The sequence below is a fragment of the Lactuca serriola genome, chromosome 3, assembly GCF_051521515.1.
Source record: "Lactuca serriola cultivar US96UC23 chromosome 3, Lser_US96UC23_V15, whole genome shotgun sequence".
NCBI lineage: Eukaryota > Viridiplantae > Streptophyta > Magnoliopsida > Asterales > Asteraceae > Lactuca > Lactuca serriola.
In genome coordinates this window covers 4953897-4971510 of record NC_136410.1, presented here as the reverse complement: position 1 = coordinate 4971510, position 17614 = coordinate 4953897, and the positions used below count along the sequence as shown (strand labels likewise).

The 17614-nt window shown below is 35.1% G+C and overlaps 1 protein-coding gene across 1 annotated transcript; it reads left to right on the top strand.

The window, feature by feature from the left end:
- The first annotated feature begins 13463 nt into the window (after positions 1-13463).
- On the top strand, positions 13464-15246 carry LOC145091348 (dimethylallyl, adenosine tRNA methylthiotransferase). The gene is made up of 8 exons (XM_079029044.1): positions 13464-13674; positions 13752-13898; positions 14063-14160; positions 14263-14335; positions 14435-14495; positions 14607-14692; positions 14787-14876; positions 15002-15246. The coding sequence occupies exons 1-8, from the start codon at positions 13555-13557 to the stop codon at positions 15062-15064; spliced, it is 738 nt and encodes a 245-aa protein (XP_078885170.1). The 5' UTR covers positions 13464-13554; the 3' UTR covers positions 15065-15246.
- Positions 15247-17614: the final 2368 nt, after the last annotated feature.

Below are 17614 nucleotides of genomic sequence, written 5' to 3'. Positions count from 1 at the left end.
GCAAAGGTAACGAGCCCATTAACCGAAGAGAATTACACCCCGCTCCCGAGTTCAACTTAAAGAGAGAAAAGAAAGGAAATGAGAGGAAAGCAAGAGAGAATGGTGCTCCCGAGTTTCATTAAAGGAAGGAAGTGAAAGGAAATGGAAGGAAAACTTTCCCTCCTATCTTTCCTCCCGATTTGGCAGGATTTGAAAAGAAAGAACAAAATGTTTAACTTTCCTTCCAATTCTCTCCAACTCGGGAGCACAAATGACAATTTCTTTTTCCTTTCTTTTCTCTTCTTTTCTCTCTTTACTTTCTTTTCTCTTCTCTTCTTTTCTTTGCTACAACTCGGGAGCGGGGTATTACTGAAAATGAATGCAAGGATCCGCTGCAGAACACTGGACGCAAAAGGGCAGCAAACAATGCATCGTTTCGTCCCCAAAAATATATATATATATATATATATATATATATATATATATATATATATATATATATATATATAGATATATATAAAAGAAACATTCAAAGTTTTCACTATAGATAGACTTATAGGTGATACCCAATTAATGCATGGTTTCGTCCCCAAATATATACTATAAAAAAAATATTCTAATAAACGTGTTTACGAATCGAAAATACAAGTAAGTCGTTTACTTAAAAATGTTATAAAAGGTGATCACGATTATTCTCATGAAAACAAAAGCATGCTCATCACGACTCTCAAACCCGAGTTTGACATGACTGCTTTGGGTTGGGGTGTCTCACTTTTTTTGGGCATTTTGGTCACCCATAAGCCCATGTGTACGTTCTGGAGCCAACATAAATATGTTGAGGAAATTCTTAAACGAGCCAACACGGAGAATTGCAAACTGGTTGCATCCCTTATATATTCTATAACTTAATGACAGATTTGGTGATCTAATGTTCGATCCTTCTTAATTTCAAAGTCTTGGGGGGTGCCTTTCAATATCTTACATTTTTAGGCTCGACATTTCTTATACACACCCCATGAACCAAACTACAATGCATTTAAAACACAGTATGAGGAACATTAAAGGAACCCTTGTTATTGGTCTCTATATCTCGTAATGCAGTCCAACATCATCGCACAACACATATAGGGATGAATATACATTATGTATGGGAAAAAGCCTACGTTTGGGCAAATTTGAGTACTACACATACTCTCTACATACCAATACTTAGATATTTTCATGAAGGCTCAACCTCATCGGTTATTTTTCGACTTCAGAGATACATATTGAATATCGGTTTTCCTTCCGCTCGAACTATAAGGATCTATCCAAAAACTGATTTGATCTTTGAAGATTTGATAGCTTGCTATTTTAGAATGACTAACTATACTAAATAATTAGATTTGTCAAAAGCATGTGATACAATTTTTTTAATAGTTAAAATTGTAATTAATAATTAATTAGTGATCACAATAAAATGAGTAAATAGATAAATGAGAAACAAGTTGTGATGGTTGTGTAAGTAAAAAATATTAGTACCTATGTAATTAAAAAAAATAATAAAAAATAATAATAATTCAACAAAATGAAAAAGAAGATACAACTCAAATGTGCAAATTGTTAGGTAGATGTAACATACTTATATTTGAGGAAAATAATAAATTTCATGAGCATAATTTTATATTTTTGTGTGTATTGTGATAGATGGTAAAATAATAGCTTTGGAATAATTTACAAGGCCACATATACATTTGCAGTTGTGCATGTAAATTGGTAAAATAACATACCAACAATAATCATGAATTGATATATAGTTGTGGGACATTTTGTCGGATGGAATTCAAATCTTGTTAATTCACGACGTGATGTTTATGATCAATTCCCTATATTTTATATAAAAAAAAAAAGGTTTCATGAATTATATAAAACATAAAATCACTATAAAATTGTAAATTTTAGGTGTTGGTTGTTTTTTCGAAACGGAAATTCATGAAGTTTACAGACTATCTTTGCAACCCTCTGCAGCAGAAGATGTTGATCAAACGACTGCAGTCTGTAATAAGAAACATGTTTGTTTTTTAACATTTGTAGATTGTTGCAATAAACTGAAATTTAAATAAACTAATTTTATAAAATTAAAATAGTTATCATGTAACACCCAAAGTCAGGAAGGCCAAGAAAGGAAATAAAACCCTAATTTTAAGGGATGACTCGTCGAGTCCAAGGAGGAACTCGGCGAGTCCGAGCGGGATCCGAGTCAATGAGTAAGTGACCGACTCGGCGAGTCAGCCAAGGAGACTCGGCGAGTCTGGTCTGAACGAGGAAAACCCTAAATCCGGGACTTGGAGCCTATTTAAGCGTCTCATTCTCTTCCCTAGGGTTCCTTTACTGCCTCCCTCACCCAAAACATCGAACCCTAAGCCCCATTGTTACTCATTCAACCTTCCAAGCCATTTTTGGGTGGTTTGAAGGAAGAAGAAAGAGGGAAATCATTGAGGCTTCAAGGATTGGCCTTAGATCTGGAGTTTGTGGAACCTTTTCTGAGTTATTGAAGGTACTACGTCGTTTCCTTCATTTAGATCTATTCTAGTTGTGAGTTTTGGGGCTTTTTAGCCATGATTAGTTATCCATTTGAGTTAGAAGCCAGATCTGAAGTTGCTACTTCGGATCTAAGCATATTTTGGCCTTGTGAAGCATAAAGTATCTGCCCTTGAGTTGATTATAGAGCCTCCTTACCTTAAACCCTAGTTCATGGTGTATTTAGCCTAGATCTCCTTCTCTACACGTAAAGTTTGCAACTTTACGTGAGGAATAGGCTTGGGAAGGGTAGATCTACAGTTTGGATTCCATGCATGACTCAAAAGCCCTCTGCATGTATGAAGATCTAAATGGACTCGGCGAGTCCTTTGAGTGGACTCGGCGAGTAGCATGAAGATTAGGAGGAACTCGACGAGTGGGATGAACAACTCGTCGAGTCGGTTGAAGATTGCCTTGGACTCGGCGAGTCAGGTCGCGAAACCCCAAACCCTTCGAGTTGAGACTCAAATCAGTGAATCGAGTGGAGACTCGGTGAGTCATGGACTGACTCAGTGAGTCGAGTCGCGAATGGAAGGACTTTGAGCATATGAATTCGGTGAGCCAGTAGGTAGACTCGGCGAGTAGGGTTGACCTGGAAGGTTGACCTTGACCAGGACTTTGGTTTTGGCTAGAGTTGACTTGGTTGACTTTTGAGAAGTCGGTTAGGCTAAGTGTTGTATTGATATTGGTAGCTCGGGGAGCTAGCGGAGCAACGGTTCAGAGAATTGTGGGTCAGCATCCAGAAGATTATCAGCAAGTTCAGCAGTTCGAGGTGAGTTTCCCTTTTATGTGAATGGGTCTACGGCCATAATGCCGGCCCATGTAGTTATGAGTAAGAAGACCCGGGGGTTAGCCCTAGGCACAGTATGCTAGTATGATATTCAGGACGAGGTCCAATGATAGCGGGTGGGTGCCCAAGGAATGGTTTATGTGATAGTTTATACTTGTTGTCTGTGTGATACTTGTATGTGCCTGGTAGGGAGGTGAGTGTGGGCGAGGTCCCATACCTCACCAATAGCAGAGTGTGGATGGTGTTCCACATCTCATTAGCAACAGATCAGGGGCGAGGCCCAAGTTAAGGAAAGAGTGAGTGTGGGTTGGGCCCGTATCTCACTATCAGTAGGAGCATGGATGGGGTTCCATGACTCATCAGTAGCAGGACAAGGGCGAGGCCCAGGATAGGCGAGGCCTTAGGACAGGATCCGCTAGTATGTGTTTCACTTATGTGTTGTGATATGTTTATATGTTATTATATGTTAGCGGGCGAGGCCCTGTGATAGGCGAGGCCTAAGTGAATCAGATCTGTATCCGAGCGGGGCTCGAAGCCAGGCGGGGCCTGGAGCGGCGGGGACGTTGTTGTTGGATTAGTGTCTAAGTCCATAACTATTTGGTATGTACTTGACTCGATTATGAGCATGGTCCTTTTGGGTTGCCTTCACCATAGCAATATGTAGGATGAATTAAGGAGAGAAAGGTTTAAATATGATTTATTGATATATTATGACAATAATATATTAAAGGAGAAATCATATTGTTTAATTAATATTAGTCAAGAATTAATTTTTGTGACTAAAAGAGATTAATTAAATTTAAGGGACTGGACTGCAATTATTGGATAATTGAGTTATTAGGCTAAGGAATGCTAAAGGAACAAGGGGTGAACGAAATTATGATAGGAGCCCATGATATTTTCGTCCATGGCCTTATCCAGAAGGTTCCATGGGCTGCTTAGAGTTTAAGCTGTCTATTAGGGTTTTGACTGAAACCCTAGTAGCCCACACAAGTATATAAAGGACCCCTTAGGCCCCAAAAACAAAAACAACTGATTCTCTAGGGTTTCTAGTCGTTTTTGGGCCGCCTCCTTTCTTTTCCTCTTCATCCAAGTTGCATAAGGTCTTTGTGACTCCATTAGAGGTGCAACACTTGAGGCACTAAGCTTTCTAAAGCCAATCAAAGCAAGGAATTGATTGTTATTGCAATATAACAATCAAAGGTAATTCTCTAAACCCTAATTCAGTTTATAATATGTTAGATCTAAGTTTATTAGTCTTGGATTCAAAGCATGTACAATAGAGAAACCTGGATCCAAGCATTAGGGTTTGTATGAGCACATAGGATTGTTTCTTATGCATAAAACCTATCAGAGGTATCAGAGACTTGATTGGTTTCAGTTGTATGTGATGCTTAACTGTTTTGTTTGCTAAAAATCGAGTTTTTGGCCTCTGCCCGACTCAACTCGGCGAGTCAGTATCTGGACTCGGCGAGTTGGCCCCTACTCGGCGAGTTCAGAGCTGACTCGGTGAGTTCGAGCGTCAGACAGAGGGTATTTCGGGATTTAACTACTGTTTTGACTTGGATTTAATTCCTAATTCGTTTTTTGAAGTTAAAATCCGATTTTTATCTTAAATTAATGATTATCCTTGCTAAAACAATAGATAATTTCAAATCTTTTGAATATTGGTTGTTTATATGATAAATATGGATTATTTTAAATTATTTGGTAATTATCTAGTGACTAAAATAAGATTAGGTCAAATATAGATAATGACTAAATTAATTGTTTAACTTATATTATTTGTTATTTGATCCTTTGTGATGTGAAAAAGTTTCAATTGCACCCTTTAGGTTTTATAGTTTAAATTTGAACTTAAAAGTTTTGTTTATGAAATTTAAATAAGTTAAACCCTAATGTTTTGAAATGTTTGAAAACTTGCCCTCAAGTTTTGGAATTTAAAAATTGATTAAATGTTTAATTTTGAAATGTTAAATTCTAAAACCCTAATAATTTGAAAAAAGTTCAAATCACACACTTATGGTTTTATTAATTAATTAGAGTGTATAATTAAAAGTGATTTAATAAATCCATAAAGTTTTGGTTTACATTTAATTAAATTAAATTAAAAGTATAATTTACTAAGTTAAACCACCTAGTATTTTAAAAGTGTAAAATACACCCTATACTATATATAACATTAAAAGTCTAATATTATATATGTATGAGTAAACAGTCAGTCTTACCGTTAGTAGGCCTCATTCACGAAGCTGGTCTATAAGGGGTGTTTAAGGAAATTGCCGATAAAATGGCGATTGAATGGGTATCCACTCTTATCCACCGCACTCCTGACTAGTGGAGGGTCGTTAGCCGAACGGGTAGGATAGGACAGAAACCTTCCATTATAAGTATAATGAAGTACAAAGTAACTAAATGCTTTTTCAAATTCCCAAGTCATAGTTACTTTAAGAAAAATGTGAAATTGTATGCTAATCCATAGAACTACACTTCGTACCCTTGTCAAACGTTAGTGAAGCGTGTGTGGTTAACAGACACACTAATTTGGGGATGACATTGGTAACGAAGGGTGACTCGATGTTTGTCATAGATCAATGGAGGGTGTGTGGCTAACCGGCACATTGATTAGGTGATGGTAGCATTGGATGCACCACGTGATTCGTATGGTTATTCACACCTTATTTATGATCCTCGGCATCCCAGTCACAAATAGAAGGACATAATCGAGATTATACATGCCATTGAAAAGTTCAATGAATCTCAAAAGATCTAGGAGTTTCAATTCATTTAAAACTTAAACTTCCTTTTCATTTTTCATGGTGGAAATGGGTAAATCGTCATTTACCTACCTTCAAATATTCTGCAACTAGATTACGGCATCCATTTTCTAGGTTGTAGAATATTGTGTTGGATCGTAGCCTTAATAACTCATTTGGGTGTTTTATTAAGGACTCAATCAACTTAACTTGAACTTTCTCCCGTTTTGTAGATGTCTGACTCTAACCGTGGTATTCCCGAATCCCAAGGAAAAGGTGTTCCTGATGAAAGTGGAAGCTTGGTTCAAAGTGAAGGATCAATGTGGACTAGCTTGATTTCACTTCCTCCTCTTCATCTCGTTGTTCTCCCTAACCCACAAGATCGAAGATTTGAAAGATTCAAGATCACCGAATCCATATTGGCAATGGAACATGAAGATGGTAAACTCGTGTGTGCTCACATCCTAGGGATGAAATCACACATTGATAGGTTGATTATGTTGGGTGCGTCTATTCCCAATAAGTTGGATGTGGACAGGGTTCTTCAGTCACTCCCTGAATCATATGATAAGTTCATAAGAGAGTATTATATGATGAATCTTGACGCTACCCTCATTGACTTGACTTACATGCTTATTGCTGCTGAATCAGAAATGATTTGGCGAAGTAATGGAGCATATTTGTCTGATAATTCAACCAACCATGCTTCCATGGATACTCTAGAAGAACCCACCTGTTTCTGCTGCCAAGAGAAGGGGCAATGGATACGAAGCTGCCCAAAGGACCTGAAGAGTCTAAGAGATGGGAGAGTCGAGAAGTTTGGCTCTACTTCAGGTATAAAATCCACTATCTAACTCCATTTAAATTCCTATTCTTTATACATAATGTGATAAGATTACATTTGCATGTTTTGCAGGATTAGAGAAAAGAAAGGAAGTTTGATGGAAGAGCAAGATGAGTATGATCACGAAGAAATGGATTACGATCGCATGGATTCGAAGATCAGATTTTGAGTTTAGGAAGTTATGATAGATTTGTTAGGAGTATATGATTACATAGTTTTTCATTCGAATTTTGCATTGTAGGGACATGTTTTCCGCTGCCTTTATGAATAAAATAAATTTTGGTTTTATCTTATTTGTTTATCCTTACAATGGCATATATGAAAAAAAAAATTGATGTATGTGTACTTCTATTGTTAGCAAAATGGATTTGATTCTTAATTATGTTATTTGTGGAAGTGTCAAAAGTTTACCAAATAGGGAGAGTTTCTCATCGCCCAAAGTTTCAATTGGACAAAAACTAGGAATCATACAATGTGTATTGTATGATGAATGAAAAAATTTCACATTTGGGAAACTTAGACTAATTCTTTGACAAAGTGTCAATTGAAGGACTAGGAGATCAGGTACACTAGGTCGTACGTTGATCAAGTCTACCACAAGAGTGACAAAGATATTCGTCATGATTTACTAAAGTTTAGTAAATATGGTTATACTTATAAGATTGAGTATAATTCTGAGTTAACTGAAAGAGTTTCAATCAATAGCAGAACGAATAAGAAGAATCAAGAAGGCAGAAAGATAAAAGTTTCTCCATTTTAAGAAGAAGGGAAAGTACCTTTTATTGTGTTTTATGATGAAGTCTTAATGATTAAGAACCATATCTCAATTGATTCTCTAAGTGAGTCTTAGTGCATTTACATGTCAAAGAAGAGGAATCGAGAATTGTAGAAATGGTTAAATCAAATACTCAATCATACTTCGTTCCAATATCAAGTCTTAGAGTCATACTCCAAGATTGTGACATTGAGTGAAAAGTCTTAAGTAGCTTTATAACATTCATCAAATGAGGAGTTTGGAAAAAGTTTATCATTCTTGCACATTTGAAATTGGTAAGTTGTGTTGTCTTGGATAAGACAAAGACCAACTAGGACCAATTATGTGAAGTGTTTTGTCTTGATAAGAACTACACTAACTCTTGAATATTTGCTTTATCAAGAAATGTTTCTTGACAAGAGAATCTTATATGTCAAGGAATCAGTGGGAGTCTTAATGGTCTTGAAAGGTTTCAAGAACAAATCAAGAATAAACCTTATCGATCATCACTAGCACACGACTTGAGGTTTACAACCTATCGTGTTGACATTATTTTGTTTCTGTGCCATTCCAATTGAGTTAATTGTGTATGTGAGTTCTATGAGCTCTCATTTGAATGCATATTAGCGCCTTAGTCGATGGAAAGTACATTGATATGTAAGGACAAGTTATTAAACTACTTGGAAGACATGGTGGGCACTCGTGTTACCATAAGGCAAGAAATCAAGATTAAGAAAGTTCAGTCCATATGAGTTTGGATTTGTCGCAAACTTTGGTTTTAGCAAATTCACATGGATAGGAACTCATACACCATAAAATCTAAGTGTCATATGATTCCCTCCTTCATGAAAATGACTGTGAGGAAATGCTTTCACTAAGAGAGATCTTAAGAAGATAGCAATTGTGAAAATTGTATTCTCAAATTCGATTATGGTTACGACATCCCTTTCCATAGTTCGAATTGTGATATTTGGCAATTAGTTTGAACATTTGGAACTTAGTAACATAACTTCTAAATTGTTTAAGCACACATATGAGCTATCTAAGGCAAAAGTGTATAAGTTTAAGAAGCTTAGATAAAGGCTTATCGAAGCATCTGGTATTAGAAATATGAATTTCAGAAATTCAATAGGCATCGTTTTCTGGAAGTTCATTTGTTTTCTAAATACATGTCCAAGCTAGTGGGAGCATAAGTGTTATGCTTATACGATAATCATGATAGTGGGAGCATAAGTGTTATGCTTGTATAATTATGGCGAGTATTGCAAGTTAGCAATATTAATTATAGAAAAATAAAGATTCAATTTGCAAAGTTGCATGGGGTGAAAAGTTGTTTTGCTATAATTAGGGGAGAGGATATTATACTTCGTTTCAAAATCTAAAGCTTAGATTGAGAAATTTTAATAAATTTAGTCAAAAGATACATAGTGTGTTCTCAAATTTCGATTATGACTACGGCATCCCTCTTCATAGTTCGAATTGTGAGAACGTGACACATAAAATATTATGGCAGAAGATTGATAAAGTATCATAACTTTATGTAAGACATTATGCATCGTGTCCCATACGCTTCAGGTATAGGATCGATTGCAAATGCTATAATATTTGACCATTCTAAAATTTTCCAAATGTCTAGCACATTAAGAGGGAAAAAGGACTAGAATCGGTTTTGACTAAAATAATTAAACAACTATCAAAGGACGATCCAAAGTTCGCTGAGGATTGGTCGCTTGTGAGTAGTTAGAAGTATGGTATTGGATGGACCATTTTGACATTATTATGAATAGATAAGATTCTATTAAGAATGATTTGTCATATGGAAAATGTGGAAATGTTTTCATATTAGGAGTTGGATATTGAGAATCGATGTCTAGATTATAAACTTTTATGCAAGAAGGATGTTCAAAGGAATGTACTTTGAATGTGAGACTTCACGTCTATAGAATTGTCTTGTAACAATTTCCGATAGAGTACTTTGTAATTTCATTGGCCAAGTCTTGGTGACTTTTGTGCTATGATTTTGCAAAAGGATCATTGCATAAAATGTTAGAATCTAGCATATTCTAGTAGTGGCAAGAACCTTGTGTTCTTACACTAACAGTTAGGATTAAGGAATTGTGAAATGAGCATCATTGGAAAAGTTTTCAGTTGATCTATTTCACAAAGCATGGACCATAGGAAACAAAGGGTGCATGCTTGGAGCATGGGACAATTGTTGTTGTAATTCAAGTAATGAGTTGATTATCCGAAACATTAAATGATAAATAATGAGTAATCAATATGGTGGATAAATAGAAGTGTTTTTATTTACTCTCACAAGTTTGGGGCCATATAGGATTAAGTATTATTGTTATGTTTCAGTTTGCATGTTTTGACTTCCAGAATAACTAGGTTATTCTAACATCCACAGTCGGTCATACGTTGGAAGTAAGTATGAAGGAAGACTGTCATGAAGAGTCTGTAGATTATCTGAAAGGTTTAGACATAGCACAAGTTTGCTGCAGAGTTCATGAGTGCTTTGATAAGATTAGAGTATTGGATTAAACCCACGCTCACTTGGATCACTTCATTGTTTTATCACGAGTGATTAGTGAGACAATAATATTGTATATTCTTGAAACCGAGACGTGTGAGTTGCTATTTGCTGGTCGGTTGCACATTGATAATAAGTAAACGCACCAGTAAGTTGGTGTTATAAAACTTATTGTTGTGTGAGATTCGATCAATGAATACAAGCAAGCATATGAGTCGAAGTTTATCCATTCCTTTTACCCAAAGTGGGATAAAAGCGATATATATGGGCCCCTCGATGATTTAGTGATGGCACTTAAGTGCTTGGCCAAGCCAGGACTAAGTTGATGTGTTTAATTGTAGTCTGTTGTCAGTCGTCATAAATCGGAAGTCGGGAAACAGTATAGAGAGAATGATTAAAATTCATGTCTTATGTCTATACGATATCTTGAGAATGGAGGAATATATAATCCATTATCTAAAGGACACGCGAATCTGATAAGATCAAAGTTGACAACGACTTTTGAAAGCTACGATTGCTGATCAAGTTCTGAAGTTATACGGAAATTAGTTATTAGACTTATCCAAGTGGGAGACTGTTGGATTAGTGTCTAAGTCCATAACTATTTTGGTATGTACTTGACCCGATTATGAGCATGGTCCTTTTGGGTTGCCTTCACCATAGCAATATGTAGGATGAATTAAGGAGAGAAAGGTTTAAATATGATTTATTGATATATTATGACAATAATATATTAAAGGAGAAATCATATTGTTTAATTAATATTAGTCAAGAATTAATTTTTGTGACTAAAAGAGATTAATTAAATTTAAGGGACTGGACTGCAATTATTGGATAATTGAGTTCTTAGGCTAAGGAATGCTAAAGGAACAAGGGGTGAACGAAATTATGATGGGAGCCCATCATATTTTCGTCCATGGCCTTATCCAGAAGGTTCCATGGGCTGCTTAGAGTTTAAGCTGTCCATTAGGGTTTTGACTAAAACCCTAGCAGCCCACACAAGTATATAAAGGACCCCTTAGGCCCCAAAAACAAAAACAACTGATTCTCTAGGGTTTCTAGTCGTTTTGGGCAGCCTCCTTTCTTCTCCTCTTCATCCAAGTTGCATAAGGTGTTTGTGACTCCATTAGAGGTGCAGCACTTGAGGCACTAAGCTTTCTAAAGCCAATCAAAGCAAGGAATTGATTGTTATTGCAATATAACAATCAAAGGTAATTCTCTAAACCCTAATTCAGTTTATAATATGTTAGATCTAAGTTTATTAGTCTTGGATTCAAAGCATGTACAATAGAGAAACCTAGATCCAAGCATTAGGGTTTGTATGAGCACATAGGATTGTTTCTTATGCATAAAACCCATCAGTTGTAGCGGGCGTGGCCCGAGGCAGGGGGCGAGGCCCAGGATAGCGGGCGTGGCCCAATATGTGCAGTATGTGGTTATGCATGGTATGTGGTAGGGTGGGGAACTCACTAAGCTTCGTGCTTACGGTTTTCAGTTTTGGTTTCAGGTACTTCCGGTAGCGGAGGGAAGAGCTCGGGGTGATCGCATGACACACACCATAGATTAGATAGCATGAGAATGTTTTACTCTGATAACGAATATGTGTTTGGAAATTAATACTCTGATTATGTTTTGGATTGATGATTTTGCTTTAAGTAATGTTTTATTAAAAGAAATTTTTAATCTTAAATTTTGGGACGTTACATATCAGGGATATATACACCAAAGCCCCAATATGTTCATCGATTTGACAATAAAATCCTAAACTTTATTTTTTTATAGTAAAATCCTAACTATCGGCAGTTTTTGACACTTTTACTCTTTTCTCTGGTTAGTCAGTAATTAGGACTGCCAAAAAAATAAAGTTCAAGACTTTCTTGTCAAATCGTGAATTAGGACTTTACTGTAAAAAAAAGTTTGAGACTTTCTTATCAAATCGATGAAAATATTAAGACTTTAGTGTATTTTCATAGCTCAAGAACTTTTAATTGTGATTTTCTTCGTAGCACCATTGTTTTTTCTTACCATCATCATCTTTACTCTGATACAATCACGATCAGGGGAAACAAATGCAAAAGAGAGAGCAAGAGAGGGTGAGAAGACTTGTAAAAACTTTCTTCCTGGTTCGCCGTTAAATCTTGAACTGAAAAGCAGGGAAATATTGTACAAATGCAAACAACATATGCCAAATGCCCAAATCTAAAGGGTGTGAATGCAAAGAAGGGGTAAGAAAGACAAAATCGTTTTTTCCGGTTTCTTAGTTCTCTATTTTTAGGATTGCAAAAAGCAAATACAACATTGATTCTTTCTTTATTTATTTATTGATTATCTTTTTTTTTTCAATGTCGCTTTATTAAAATTAAAAAACACTATTTAATAAGAAACAAACATTAAGAATTTCAATAGGATCTAACTGACCAAAGCAAGTTTCAATAAGTATTATGTTTAAAGACTGTCAGACCATTAAATCTCTAACAAGAAAAAAGGATATGTACACTCAGGTCTCACTATTTTCAACGATTTGACAACAATGTCCAAAAGTTTATTTTTTGACAGTAAAGTCCTAAATCACGATTTGACAAAAAGTCGTAAACTTTATTTTTTTGACAATAAAGTCTTAATTACCGGTTAACCGGAAAAAATGGTAAACGTGTTAAAAATTGTTGATAATTAGGATTTTACTATAAAAAAATAAATTTTAGAACTTTCTTGTCAAATCGTTGAAAATATTGAGACTTTAGTGTATATATCCGTAGTTCTCAACACTAAAATTAATAATTTTAATCTTAAAACATTGAAAGAATACTAAAAAGAACATGAAAAAAGAAACAAAAACTATAAAATTTCTAAAAAAAAAATTAAAATGTAAAAGTAACTATCAGTTTTATTCTAAAAAAAACAAAAAAAACGAAAAAGAAGTTGTATCAAATGCGTAAATCAAAGTTAAAAAAAAAAGAAAAAATCAAAGTTTGAAAAAAAAAAAGTTACATCAAAATTCAAAAAAAAAAAACAATTAGAAAAAATGAAAGTAAAAATGGTTTAAGAAAACAAGTCAAATATTACACATACACAAGTTTTATAGTTTGAAGCCTTTCAAAACAAAAACAAACTATGGCATAACTTGTAACTGTACTGAAAAGCAGCCTTTTGGTTAAGCCCATATTATTTGGGCAGCCCATAGGAAATGATTATAATCCAGAATACAAGAGTCGAAGACCCAATATTTGAGTTCAGTTTCAGAAATTACTCTATAAAATATCAAAGTAATCAAGATAATATCCTCTGCGCGCGTTTCAAAGGATAAAGCTCCAACCAACGTCGTGACCACCACCCGTCCCTATGGCCGGTACTCTTGCTCTCGGCATCGCCACCGCATCAACCGCCGCATTCACTCGCGTAACTATCAATCGTACCAGAACTTCCCCCAGCTTCAGAACCAAAATTCGCTGCATAGGATGGGTATACATTCACTCTGTTAGTTTCGTTACTACTTCTAATTGCCTCTCTTACATTTCTATCTGATTGTGCGAAGGAAGGATCCGGAAGGGATATTAGGGCCACCGAGCACAGGCCACTTAGCCAGACGTGAATTCCAGAAACGCCTCGAGAGAGACGCCGACGCCCGCGAAGATTTCCAACGTCAAGTCCAAGAAGAAAAGGAGCGTCGTCGCGCTTTGCGTGAGGTCAATTCTGAATTCTTTCTACGTTTTTTCCGAAATTGCGTCATTCGATTCTCATTTTCCTCTACAGCTGATGAAATTGGGACTTTGTGTTTGGAAATTGAATTTTTTTTGGTATCTGGTTGATTCTTATGTTAATGTGATTGCTCGTTTAATATGTGTTATAGTCTCGAGGTGTCCCGGATACTCCTGCAAAGTTGATTGAATATTTTCTTGATACCGAAGCTCAGGAGCTTGATTTCGAGATTGCAAGAATGAGACCCAGGTAAGTTCTTTCATTTCACCTTCAGTTCCTACTTCCTACTTGTGTGTTTAAACATTTACCTTATTGTCACCATTAAAGCCAAATTAACATCGTTATTCACAGGTTAAATGATGAATTTTTCTCTTACTTAAAGCTTGAACTTGGTCAGCTTCGGTTTGCTGTATCAAAAACGGAGGTATGATTGACTTCTTACTATATAATTATATTAAAAATATCCCAGATTAATAAATGTTCATGACTTCATGATTATGAGAGTAACAATGGCCTTTTGTAGGATATGGAAGACAGAGTGATTGAATTGGAAGCGCTACAAAAGGCTCTCCTTGAAGGAACAGGTTATTAGCTATTTCATGATATTTTCAAGTTCTTGTAAACCTTCAAGATTTCTTACTCTTTTTTTTTTTTTTTTTTTTTTTTTTTTTTTTTTTTTTTTTTTTTTTTTACAGAAGCATATGATAAATTGCAACGTAACATAGTGAAGGCAAAAGAGAACCTAACCAAAATCTTTTCATCAAAGGACATGAAAGCAACTGTATGTGACATAAAAACTATAACTTATCTTAAAAATCTTTAAGAGTCTTATTATGTCCCTTAATGTTTTTGACAATATTATTTTGGCAACACAGTTATTGGACATGGTGGAAAAGAACGAGATCAACAAGCCGTTATTGGCACTTCTTGATGAAAACATAGCAGGTGCTCGCAAGGCTAATCAGGTAAAAGAAGCAGAATTACAAATATCTTATTAGTAACAACTTTCTATGTTCAATAATAATTAATCAATTAATTAAAAAGCTAATTTATTTTTTGATATATATGGATGCTTTTTTTGATGATGCAGAAAGAAGCAGCAGAATACATGGAAAAGCTTCGTGGGGCTGTGCTCAAGTTCATTACTGTTTAGTGTCGAGGTAGAAAATATGCAATAGATTCTTGTCTATATCATGAGCATTTGGTGTTCTTTTTGAGTGCAGTTACACCATTTTGAAACGTGTTCATATAATGATACTTAAACTATGAGTTATGAGTATATTGTATTTAAACATTCGGTTATTTTTGAAAGGTGTTCATAATAACTTCCTATAATGATTCTTGTCTAGATAAACAAATTCATTGACATCTTTAAGATGTTCTAAAAATACAAAGAAATTCCAAACATCAACACTTCTTTTATTGTAAACAAAGAACCACTTGGTTTCAAAGAACTTACGATTGAAAACTCTCTACAAAAATCACTAACACTCTACAACAATCCTCACTGGTCACTACAAGACACTCCCTACACTACACTCACCTAATCTAACAACGAAGAAGAAATCTATGTAGTTACAAGACTCACAAACTCAAAACCCTAACACGAAGACAACGAGGAGAGAAATGAGAGAAAAGTGTAAGTTGTGTGTGTGTGTGATATTTCTAGGTTATGAGAAATAAACCCACACTCAATCAATATGTACTTTGGAGCAAACAACCATATCAAATACATATACACCCTGCTCCCGAGTTGAACGTAAGGAGAGAAAAGAAAGGAAATGAGAGGAAAACATGAGAGATTGGTGCTCCAGAATTTCATTAAAGGAAGGAAGTGGAAGGATCATTTTCCCTCCTAACTTTCCTTCCGATTTGGGAGGATTCGGAAAGAAAAAACAAAATGTTTAATTTTCCTTTCATTTCATTCCAACCGAATCATAACCCACGCGTCCACAAGAAAAAGATATCGGATCCATCTGCAATTTAAGAAAAAGAAAAAAAAATGAGCCGTAGCAGTCCACAAGGATAAAACAAATACACTTTTATCCCTTATGAACAATTAAATAACAAAATTAATCCAACAAATATATATATATATATATATATATATATATATATATATATATATATATATATATATATATATATATATATATATATATATATATATATATCCCTAACGTAATTACAATAATTCTGCATATAAGATATATGACATTCTCAACACCCCCCTCAAACAAATATTAGAAATACATTTATTTTTCTATGAAAATCGTCCATTAACCCATTTTGTCACACAAATATTCATGTTGATTAGAACACAAAGATTTAATCAAAGTATCTACATAAAGAAACTTTCTCTCTAATGAAATGAGTGTCAGCATCAAAATGTTTAGTCTTTCCGTGAAATACAAGATTAAAAACCTATTTTATAGTCGACTCATTATCACAAAAAATTGGAATAAGCATTAAGTTCTTAATCTACAGATTATATAAAACCTTCGAAATCCATATAATCTCACAACAAATAGAGCCTAAAGCACGATATTCAGATTATGTAGAAGAACAAGAAACAATTCCATGTTTTTTACTTTTCCAAGATATAAGAGAATCACCTAGGAAAATAGTATAACCTTTTTGAAATAAGACATTTGACCCAATCAACATCAACATACCCCTTAAATAAAAACATCGAGATCGAGAAGTTTATGCCTTTATTAGGATTAGACTTTAAAAATCGAAGTAAACACATGGCAATATTTAAATGTGAATTTTTAGGACTATGCATAAACCGACACAAAACGTGAAGTGTATAAGATATATATGGCCTAGTAATAGTCAAATATATTAATTTACTAATTAACTTTTTTTGACAACCTGAAAATCTCTATCTCTAAGTTACCTCGATCATTGAAAGTCGGACTCATTTCTGCTATATTTTAGCATCGTTTAGGGTCTGTTTGAGTATTCTAAGCCTAGTACATTCAAGGCTTAGGTCTGGGGATGAGTTATTTTAAGTTCATCGGGTTTCATTCAAGCCAAACACACCATCAAGAGGTGTGTACGGCCGCACACATGGGTGTACGGCCGTACACTCAAGGTGGCCGTGAACTCACCCCATGTGCTTCATATTCCTTCATTTCTCTTCAAGAGCTTTTAACCTTAGGGTATAATTAAGGTTGGAGAGATTGAATCGGTCCGGAAAACCGCTCACAAGGTGTGTACGGCCATACACAGGTCTACGGCCGTACACCACCCTATATATATATATATATATATATATATATATATATATATATATATGTGTGTGTGTGTGTGTGTGTGTGTGTGTGCGTGTGTGTGTATGTAGAGCTCATTTTCTCCTCTTTTCTCCTCTTCCCAACCATGATCACTCCCATTCTCTCTCAACTACCATCGGCTGTGAACACCCCAAGACTCCAAAAACTTAAGTGTTTCATCCTTAAACTTGTTATACTTGAAAGACCTCTTGATCCAAGCCCTGATTCTTCATGTTTCAACATGAACTTCATGACCTTGAAGGGTGTACGACCATAAACCCTTCATAAGTTGGCCATACACACCCTAAATCCAAAGTGAGAGTTCTTCCCTTATCAGCTAGTTAGACATGTTAAAGCCTTAATTCTAACCTTGAAACACCATAAAACTCATGATCATCAAGAGTGTACGACCGTACACCCTTGTT

What these genes read in the sequence shown, in the direction of transcription:
- LOC145091348 (XM_079029044.1), top strand. Translation starts at nt 13,555, where the DNA reads ATGGCCGGTACTCTTGCTCTCGGCATCGCCACCGCATCAACCGCCGCA. An exon ending in AAATTCGCTGCATAGGATGG is followed by an intron (nt 13,675 to 13,751) that starts GTATACATTCAC and finishes GTGCGAAGGAAG; the next exon opens with GATCCGGAAGGGATATTAGG. An exon ending in TTGCTGTATCAAAAACGGAG is followed by an intron (nt 14,336 to 14,434) that starts GTATGATTGACT and finishes GGCCTTTTGTAG; the next exon opens with GATATGGAAGACAGAGTGAT.